The sequence below is a fragment of the Dendrobates tinctorius genome, unplaced genomic scaffold (assembly GCF_039654945.1).
Source record: "Dendrobates tinctorius isolate UK_male_01 unplaced genomic scaffold, ASM3965494v1 ptg000029l, whole genome shotgun sequence".
Lineage (NCBI taxonomy): Eukaryota > Metazoa > Chordata > Amphibia > Anura > Dendrobatidae > Dendrobates > Dendrobates tinctorius.
The window spans coordinates 31,810,783-31,821,655 of NW_027361697.1; the positions used below are offsets into that span (position 1 = coordinate 31,810,783).

A 10,873-nucleotide genomic window follows, 5' to 3' on the forward strand; every position below is an offset into this window, starting at 1 on the left:
TTCAAGGAGTGGGTCTGTATAATAAGAGTAATTTTTTACCCCCTGCTAAGAATAATTTTGTGGAGTCCTATATTCAGTTGGTTGAACGAGATATCTTGCAACTTAAGAAAAATTATAGATATACAGGTGGGGGTAACCTCAACAGTATAGAAAGACAGGTATTGTTGCAGCTATCTAATAATACAGCCATTACGATCAAAAATGCAGATAAAGGTGGGGCAGTGGTAGTAATGGACACTTATAAATACAAGGCAGAGATAGTGAAGCAATTATCCGATACAGATGTATACACTAGATTGGCAGGTGACCCAACTTCTAGTTTTTTGAAGGAATTACGGCTTCTGGTGAATGAGTCTCTTGCAAATGGACTCAATGGCCAGAAGCTTTCTGATCTTTTGATTGTGGATGCTCCCGTTGTACCGATGCTGTATACCCTTCCTAAAATCAACAAAGATTTGTTTAACCCTCCCGGACTTCCTATTGTTTCTTGGAGAGGTTCAGTTTTCAATAAAGTAGCTGTTTTTTTGGACAAGGTGTTCAGGTGTTTTGCTACATCAGCACGTTCGTATATTTTGGACACAAATGATTTTTTGGAAAAGATCAAGGGTGTTAATGTCAATTCTAATACTGAACTGGATTCTTTTGATGTGGTATCCTTGTATAACTCGATCACACATGAGAGGGGTTTGCAGGCAGTTGATGTGGTGCTATCGGGCTTTGACATGGCTCCAGAGTGTGCACAGTTGCTCCTCGCCCTGTTAGGCTTCATCCTCAGGAAGAATTATTTCCTCTTTGGGGATGATTATTACCTACAGGTGCAGGGTACGGCCATGGGGTCCAATATGGCCCCAACTAATGCGAACATCTATATGGCAGTATTCGAGGAGCAACATGTGTACAAGTCCACCCACGGGTGCAATGTCGGGGCCTGGTGGCGCTACATCGATGACATTTTTTGTATATGGGATGGTAGTGTTGAGGACTTATATTGTTTTCAGTCTGAGTTGAACAGTGTTTTTCCAGAACTGAAATTTACCTTGACCCAATCATTAACTCAAGTACAATTCTTGGACACTATGGTTTACAAAGATGGCGATACGTTATGTATGGATCTGTTTATAAAGGAGACCGATATGAACAGTTTGTTGGTCTATGACAGTAATCATCCAAGAAGGATAGTGGATTCTTTCCCGTGGAGTCAGATGTTGCGCGTGCGGAGGATAGTTAGAGATGAGAGCAAATTGGACATGAGACTTAATGATATGTGTCAGAAATTTGTGAAGAGGGGTTATCCAGCTTGTAATGTTAGATGCTTCAAGGATAAAGTCATGGATTTGACTCCAGTTGAAATATGTCAGAAGCGTGATAAAATTAATGACAAACGGGTACCTTTTGTATCAACATTTTGTCAGATCAGTAATAGGATTGGCAGTGTTTTGAATAAACATTGGGATCTCCTACACAGAGGTCTGCCAGATGTCCCTGAGTTTGCTAAGAGACCAATTTTGTCCTATAGACGCGGGCGTAATTTGAGGGATAAACTCGTCAGGGCTGATGTGGGTCCTGAAAGGATTCCCAGACAGTTGACACTTGTTCCACCCAAGTCTGGCAACCTTCCATGTTTAGGTTTGCACGTGTTGCAGTAATATGATCAAAGGAGATAGCTTTAACCATCCACAGACTGGCAAGAGGTTTACTATTAAGGAACGATATACATGCTCTTCGAGTTTCGTCATATATGTAATCACATGTCCTTGTGGGTTAATGTATGTGGGTGAGACCACTATGGAAATCCGGGCTCGGATTAGCAAACATAAAAGTACTATTAGAACTAAACTTTTAGAATTACCAATACCAAAGCATTTTATTGAGTGTAGACATTCTATCAATCAGTTGAGATTCAGGGTGATAGATGGGGTCCCTATGTTAAGACGAGGTGGTGATAGGATCAAATTGTTGAAAAAAAGGGAATTAAAGTGGATCTCTACTTTGGATACACTACAGCCGAAAGGTCTTAATCTTGAATATAATTTACAGATTTATATGAAATAATTCACGGAGTACTTGAAGGTATTTTCTTTCATTTTTGAGTTTTTGCATATATGTGTTTTTTAATTTTGTTCTGTTTTTTCTGTTTTTTTTAGGATTGGTGTTTGGAGTAGCCTGAGGACATGGGGACTGAATAGTCCTGAAGTTTATATATACTTCGTCTTATGTTATCTACTGTTTTGTCTATCAATCCCCATGCCCTCTTGTCTTTCTATGCCCTGCTGTATTTTTGATTAAAGTTTTTTTGATCTCGGTTTAAAAGTTTATGTTTGGTGCTATTGTATAAATAAAGCAAATTGTGGTGTATATTGTATGTACTTACCTGTTTCTATAGTCAGGACCTTTATATATTTTTGTGAAGACTCACTGTCATAATTTATTGCAACTTGATTTTTGTTATATGTTCTATTTTGAATAGGTTTATGTGTTGTCATGTGTTGGTCACGATACATTTTTTAGGTATTAATTTTTGTGATGTTTTGCGGTCACATGTGACTGCTTTCTTTAGGACAGTGATCATTTTGCCCCTTTTTTTGCGCATGTGCTCTTATCACGTTTGTGATATGGGTTTTAGAGAACAGGTCACCACTGGGGGGCTAGTGGGTAAGCGTTCCTGCTGGGTCAATAGTTTTTGTGTGTTATTAAAAACCGCGATTTGCCTTTATGATAGTTTGCGGTCGTCATGTGACTGCTACTTATGTGGTAATGATCATTTTACCCGCTGTGCATTCATTGCGCGTGCGCCTTTAGTGCGCTTCTAATGGGGGCTTTAAATAATGGTGTGTTACTAGTATAGTACTGCGCATGCGCTCTTACTGAGATTACGCGAGTTAACGCGAGATTACGCCCGGTGATGTCATTCACTCTGGGAATATGTGTTGCCGTTGCTAGGAGGGAGGGAGATTTTGGTGCACAGGATAGCGCTTCCAGGTGAGCAGCAACAGTATAGTTAACTCTGATAGGCTGTTGTTTTTGGCGCTAGTTTCACAACCTCTGTGCATTGGTCATATTATTTGACCTTATTATTTGTTATAATGCTGGGGATTGGTTGGAATATCACCATGGGGATCCTGATGCCATTGTATGATTGGTATATATGCATGTGTGTTTCAGCATACTGTTGTTTACATAAGTCTGTTTTTAATATAAATGTATTGTTTTCATATTGTGTCGTATCATGATGCATAGTGTTTCTATATATGATTATGTGATTGATATTTATATGCATATTTGTATGTCCTTTTTGTGATTGTTTTATGTGGGCGGTTCTCTGTCATGGATTGGTTTATCCTCTCTATTTAAAGCCGCCATATGTGCTGTTTGTTATACTTGAAAAAGACCACGTAGTGGTCGAAACGTTGTATGTTTTTTTAACGGCAGAATAAACTTTCGTGAGTATTTTTCACCCGGATTGGATGCTGCTTCTTCACATTATTTTCCTGGAATCTTCATGACCATTTGGGTCTCTGGACTGGAAGCGTGCATCTCCTCAATGATCTTGTATGTGCTGTCGGCTGTTACTTTATTTTGTTGGCACTCAAATGATATCTGAGTGCATTCTGATTTTCACGGACTGACAGAATAGGGACTTTTTTTCTCCATCTCCTCTAGTTAGAAAATCGGATCACACTATGATCAAAGGCACAGCAGAGTTTGATCAGAGTGAGATTCCCATAATTGGCCCAAATCTCTTGAATAAGACTGGCATTGCTCACACTAGTCTTGATGAAGTGGGTGCTGGAGTCATATGATGAGAAAGATGCTGGAGTCAGATGATGAGGGGGGTGCTGGAGTCAGGTGATTATGGGGGTGCTGAAGTCAGATGATGATAAGGATGCTGGAGTCAGATGATGAGGGGGGCGCTGGAGTCAGATAATGAGAGGGGTGCTGTAGTCAGATGATGGGGGCGCTGGAGTCAGATAGTGAGTGGGGTGCTGGAGTCAGATGATGAAGAGGATGCTGGAGTCAGATGATGAGAAGGATGCTGGAGTCAGATGATGGGGGGCGCTGGAGTCAGATGATTATGGGGGTGCTGAAGTCAGATGATAAGGATGCTGGAGTCAGATGATGAGGGGGCGCTGGAGTCAGATAATGAGAGGGGTGCTGTAGTCAGATGATGAAGAGGATGCTGGAGTCAGATGATCATTTCAGATGATTATTTAAGCATTTCACTTAGGCTACTTTCACACATCCGGTGTGTGGGGTCCGGCGGCGTGCGGCGAAAAGCCGGGCCGCCGGATCCGGCCTGCAGCCGTGACACCGGATGTGTGTGCGGCGTCTGATACGGCTCGTACGTGATTTAAAGGAGCCGCAGCAGGAGGTGGACAGAGACAGCCGCTGAGAGAGACAGCTGCTGAAAGGGAGGTGAGGGGAGGGTAGGAGAGGAGAAGGGAGGGGAGAGGAGAGGGGAGGGGAGAGGAGAGGGGGTTGGAGAGAGAGAGAGACATGTGGGGTTAACACTCATTGTCCGGGCGAGAGAATCTCTCTCTCTTGCCGGGCACTTGTGGGGTTAACCCCACAGAGAGATCTCTCTCTCTCACCCAGACACTGTGAGTGTTAACCCCACAAGTCCCCGGCGAGAGAGATCTCTCACAAGTGTCTGGGTGACAGAGAGAGATCTCTCTCTCTCTCTCACTGGGCACTTGTGGGGTTAACATTCACAGAGTCCGGGCATGCGCTGTGGAAAAAGCCGGTCCGGCGCTGAGAAAAAACGTTGCAGAGAACGTTTTTTCCAGACGCCGGACCGGCTGTTTTTGCCGGATCTGGCAAAAAACGGATACGTCGCATAGGCATCAGGCGCGATGCGGCGATAATGAAACTCTATGGGGAAAAAACCAGATCCGGTGGCAACAGGTGCCGGATCCGGTTTTTACACTTTTCGCCGCATCGCGCCTGATGCACAAAAACTGATGTGTGAAAGTAGCCTTAGGGATTAATTTCTTATATAAAAATCCCATACCATTTAAATCCATATGCACAAATATACAATCCGGTGCATACAAATACAGTACACACAGACTTTATTACAAGCATAAACCACACACTAATACTATACATGCTGTATATACATATTACACAAAAGTATACACATACATTAAACATGCAGTACATATGTCACACATATACACAAACACACACAATACAGTTTATACACATACATATCACACACGCAAAGTGCACATATTACACACAATACACATACAGTACATCAGCGGTCTATGTAGAAATCACTGGTTCCCCCATCCGACTCATTCCAAAAAAATATAAAATTAAAAAATGGACAGATTTTGTCAGATGAGAAAAATATTGGTTGTGTGAGACTAACCTGATACTGGGGTCTGTTGGTGCTGTTGTCTTTTGGGAGTTTACCTATTATTTCCTGGTCATTTTTGAGAAGGTGTGAGTTGTGGCTCACAACAGAAAAGTGTAGCGTAGTAAAAAAAATAATGTATGGTAAAAGATAAAATAAAAGAAAAAAAGCTATACCACAACATCTACAGTTGTGGCCAAAAGTATTGACACCCCTGCAATTTTGTCAGAGAATACTCAGTTTCTTCCTGAAAATGATTGCAAACACAAATTCTTTGGTATTATTATCTTCATTTAATTTGTCTTAAATGAAAAAAGCACAAAAAGAATTGTCCTAAAGCCAAATTGGATATAATTTCACACCAAACATAAAAAAGAGGGTGGACAAAAGTATTGGCACTGTTCGAAAAATCATGTGATGCTTCTCTAATTTGTGTAATTAACAGCACCTGTAACTTACCTGTGGCACCTATCAGGTGTTGGCAATAACTAAATCACACTTGCAGCCAGTTGACATGGATTAAAGTTGACTCAACCTCTGTCCTGTGTCCTTGTGTGTACCACATTGAGCATGGAGAAAAGAAAGAAGACCAAAGAACTGTCTGAGGACTTGAGAAACCAAATTGTGAGGAAGCATGAGCAATCTCAAGGCTACAAGTCCATCTCCAAAGACCTGAATGTTCCTGTGTCTACCGTGCGCAGTGTCATCAAGAAGTTTAAATCCCATGGCACTGTGGCTAACCTCCCTAGATGTGGACAGAAAAGAAAAATTGACAAGAGATTTCAACGCAAGATTGTGCGGATGTTGGATAAAGAACCTCGACTAACATCCAAACAACTTCAAGCTGCCCTGCAATCCAAGGGTACAACAGTGTCAACCCGTACTATCCGTCGGCATCTGAATGAAAAGGGACTGTATGGTAGGAGACCCAGGAAGACCCCACTTCTTACCCCGAGACATAAAAAAGCCAGGCTGGAGTTTGCCAAAACTTACCTGAAAAAGTCTAAAACGTTTTGGGAGAATGTTCTCTGGTCAGATGAGACAAAAGTAGAGCTTTTTGGGCAAAGGCATCAACATAGAGTTTACAGGAGAAAAAAAGAGGCATTCAAAGAAAAGAACACTGTCCCTACAGTCAAACATGCCGGAGGTTCCCTGATGTTTTGGGGTTGCCTTGCTGCCTCTGGCACTGGATTGCTTGACCGTGTGCATGGCATTATGAAGTCTGAAGACTACCAACAAATTTTGCAGCATAATGTAGGGCACAGTGTGAGAAAGCTGGGTCTCCCTCAGAGGTCATGGGTCTTCCAGCAGGACAATGACCCAAAACACACTTCAAAAAGCACTAGAAAATGGTTTGAGAGAAAGCACTGGAGACTTCTAAGGTGGCCAGCAATGAGTCCAGACCTGAATCCCATAGAACACCTGTGGAGAGATCTAAAAATGGCCGTTTAGAGAAGGCACCCTTCAAATGACAGGGACCTGGAGCAGTTTGCCAAAGAAGAATGGTCTAAAATTCCAGCAGAGCATTGTAAGAAACTCATTGATGGTTACCGGAAGCGGTTGGTCGCAGTTATTTTGGCTAAAGGTTGTGCAACCAAGTATTAGGCTGAGGGTGCCAATACTTTTGTCTGGCCCATTTTTGGAGTTTTGTGTGAAATGATCAATGTTTTGCTTTTTGCTTCATTCTCTTTTGTGTTTTTTCATTTAAGACAAATTAAATGAAGATAATAATACGAAAGAATTTGTGTTTGCAATCAATTTCAGGAAGAAACGGAGTATTATCTGACAGAATTGCAGGGGTGTAAATACTTTTGGCCACAACTGTAGTAATGAGAATGTGGGAGTCATTAACAGTAGAAGAAACCCCACCAACTTCACAGGCACTAACCATTCAAGCATTAGTACTACCAAACCCAGATTACAATTGTATTCATATAAATCAGCATTATCTTCTGCTGCTTGTCTTATTGTTATTTCTCCTCATCCCTCTCCTGCATCGCACCATCCGATATCCATATCTATCTATACTACCGTTCCAAAGTTTAGGGTAACTTAGAAATTTCCTTATTTTTAAAGAAAAGCACAGTTTTTTTTCCAATGAGGCTAATATTAAATGTTTCAGAAATACACTCTATACATTGTTAATGTGGTAAATGACTATTTTAGCTGCAAACATCTGGTTTGTAATGCAATATCTTCATACAGTAGGTGTATAGAGGCCCATTTTCAACAACCATCACTCCAGTGTTCTTATGGTACTTTGTGTTTGATAACTGTGTAAGAAGGCTAATGGATGGTTAGAATACCCTTGAAAACCCTTGTGCATGTACGGTATGTTAGCACAGCTGAAAACAGTTTGGCTGATTAGAGAAGCTAAAAACCGACCTTCCTTTGAGCTAGTTGAGAATCTGGAGCGTTACACTTGTTGGTTCCATTAAACTCTCAAAATGTCCAGAAAAAAAGAACTTTCATGTGAAACTCGACAGTCTATTCTTGTTCTTAGAAATGAACGCTATTCCATGTGAGAAGTTGCCAAGAAACTGAACATTTCCTACAAGAGTGTGTACTGCTCCCTTCAGAGGATAGCACAAACAGGCTCTAACCAGGGTAGAAAGAGAAGTGGGAGGCCCCGCTGCACAGCAGAGCAACAAGACAAGTACATCTGTCAAGCATGTTGGAGGCAATATGATGGTCTGGGGTTGCCTTGGTTCTGGCAAAGTGGGATATTTGTACAAGGTAAAAGGGATTTTGAATAAGGAAGGCTATCACTCCATGTTGCATGGCCATGCCATACCCTGTGGACAGCACTTGATTGGAGTCAATTTCATCCTAAATATTCCATATTTGATTAATTTCAATCAAGCTGCATATTGATATAACTATTTAAGGTATGGCCTAATATTGGGTTAATTTAACCGTTGGTCCAGGGCCTCTACTTGTACGTTTTTTGAGGCACACCTTTTTTTTATATAAAAATATTTTTGGAGACAGCCACTTTTTTGTGGGCATTGACCCTACCTCCTGTCTATTTTTTACAGCATAGCAGTATTCTTTACTCCGAGATAAGTCCATTTTCTGCATTTTCAGCATTTTTTACTCCGAGATAAGTTTACAGCACATTAGCACTTTAACACTTTGAGATAAAATATTCTCAAAGGAAACATTTTTTGTCTCCCCACTAGGGGGTGTTTTTCGGTTGTTTATATGTGTGTGTGTGTGTGTGTGTGTGTGTGTGTGTGTGTGTGTGTGTGTGTGTGTGTGTGTGTGTGTGTTTTTTCTGTATATCCCACCTTTTTGCTTTGTTTGTAGGGTGTTCTAGGGCTCTCAGGGCTACCGACATTGAGAGGGGGCGCCACATCGTCAATAACTAGGGTGCCAACCTCCGCAGTCAGGTAGGGCCAATGTTAGGGCCCAATAGGGTGAGACTAGTTCCCCCTTTTTTGACTTTTGTATCTATTTAGATTTTTGTGGACAAGTACCTGTCTGATCCTACCACCCTTTTGTTTGTTGTTTTTTGATATTGCTTTTTGATAAATTATTGAATTAAAAGGTATTTTTTAGGGGTTTTCTTTTTTCTTGGTTTGTTTTTGTGATTTCCTGACCTCAGTTATTTCTCTTAAGGTTTAGGCAGTGTGCACACGTTGCGTTTTTTTTGCATTTCCGCTGCGTTTTTTTTTCACATGGAATAGCCGCGAAAACGCAAAAAAACGCATCCCATGCAATCCTATGGGATTCCACAATGCTGTGCTAATGCTGCGGATTTTCCGCTGCGGAATCGCATAGCGGAAAAATCCACAACATGCTCATTCTTTTTGCGGAATCGCGGGGATTTGGCACCAATAGGATTGCATTGAAAGGATCATTTTACGCATGTGGCTATGCCCACCATGCGTAAAGTGAGCGCTCAATGTGCGGAGGGTACCCAGGGTCTGGAGAAGGGCAGATTCTCCTCCAGGCCCTGGGTACCATAATCGTGTAAAAAAATAGAATAAAAATAAAAAATATTGTTATTCTCACCTTCCAACGGCCCCCGATCTGCTCTGCGGCGCTCCCGGCATCTTCCGGTCCCAATAATGAATGACCACTGATGACGTTGCGCTCTTGCGAGCGTGACATCATCGCAGGTCCTTCGCGCAAAGCTTTACTGGGATCGGAAGATTTCGGGAGCGCCGCAGAGCAGATCGGGGGCCGTCGGAAGGTGAGAATAACAATATTTTTTATTTTTTTTATTATTTTTTACATCCTATCTTTACTACTGATGCTGCATAGGTGACCAACCTGTCAATCAGTTTTCCACAGATCGCTTGGAAAACACTAGTATTCTGCAAGCTAATTACACTTGCAAAACGCTAGGAAGAAAAGCAACTTCTACATGTTCACAGCCACCCCGGGGATATCGTATACATTAAGAATTAATATTACATTCAGTAGCATCGGGAAAAGGAGGAACTGCAAGTGAATGTGGAAAACATTGATTTATCCTACAAACAGGCATAGGACAAGGCTGACTGTCATCAATTTCACACTGACTATGAGGCTTGCTATTATGACCAACCATTGCATCGGAACCAACGAGGGTGTTGGTTGTGCTGGCCAACATGGTAAGCTGCATGATCAATTGCTTATGGGTGGACAGGCGTAATGTTAGCATCAAGCAAAAAGCATGGCTTCTTGCGTATACACCACATGTGTAAAAAACACAAATGACATGCATTTGCTCCCAAAAGGGGAATACTTTAAAAATGTTTTTAATTAGAATAGAGCATATTTGCTTTAACAAAGTTCAAAAGGGGTTGTATACAGTCCTAAGGGACCTCAGAGTGTTACACACATCCTTTAAGGGCAATCGGAGTTTTTTCAGCACTTTCCATTTGTAGCAAATTGGTTTGGCACAAAATAATTTTTCCAAAAATTTGGTGAACCGAGAAAGTTGAATTTCAAACGTTTCACTCAAAGGTTTTAGAAACGTACATTCTGCATATACTGGATCAGGTTGACAACGTATGTGCAATGACTGGATAATGTCAGAATCTCCCGCTCCTTACCTTAATTGCTGTGATAATTTGTGGATTTTCTTGCACTTGTGAGTGAATAGCAATAATCACATTCTCATAGCCATGGTCTCGGAGCTGCACACTTGATACTACCTGTAACGTCCAGTACATCGATACTACTCTCAGGAGATAGGCGGCAGCTTGCATGATCCATGAACATCTTCCTACTATTCTGCTTTGAAAGTTAATTTTCTCTCTGCATTACGCAAGTCAGGGTGTGGCAGTGTAAGAAACCGGTTTGGGGCTTTTTTTGGGGGGGGAGGTATAATCCACTGGTTTCCTGAAGGTCCTATCCCATGTAGGATATCTGCGATGTCATGCACAAGGTTTATTATGTCCTACAAACTAGAAGTTGATTTTATTAAAAAAAAAAAAAAAAGTTTACAAGTATGTTCATGTATTTTTGCAAGTTTTTGGTATAAACAAAGGCCAGAAAGGGTATTAATTTTTGGCGAGCGAT

General features: G+C 41.4%; 1 protein-coding gene across 1 annotated transcript in view; it reads right to left on the bottom strand.

Moving 5' to 3' along the window:
• LOC141085896 (calcium-activated chloride channel regulator 3A-1-like) overlaps positions 1 to 10,594 on the bottom strand; it is an 86,277-nt gene extending 75,683 nt beyond the window's left edge. The window contains exon 1 of the mRNA XM_073571513.1: positions 10,405 to 10,594. Within this exon, the coding sequence (XP_073427614.1) occupies positions 10,405 to 10,560 (156 nt within the window). The 5' untranslated portion in view covers positions 10,561 to 10,594. The remainder of the gene's footprint in view (positions 1 to 10,404) is intronic.
• Between the last annotated feature and the right edge of the window lie 279 nt (positions 10,595 to 10,873).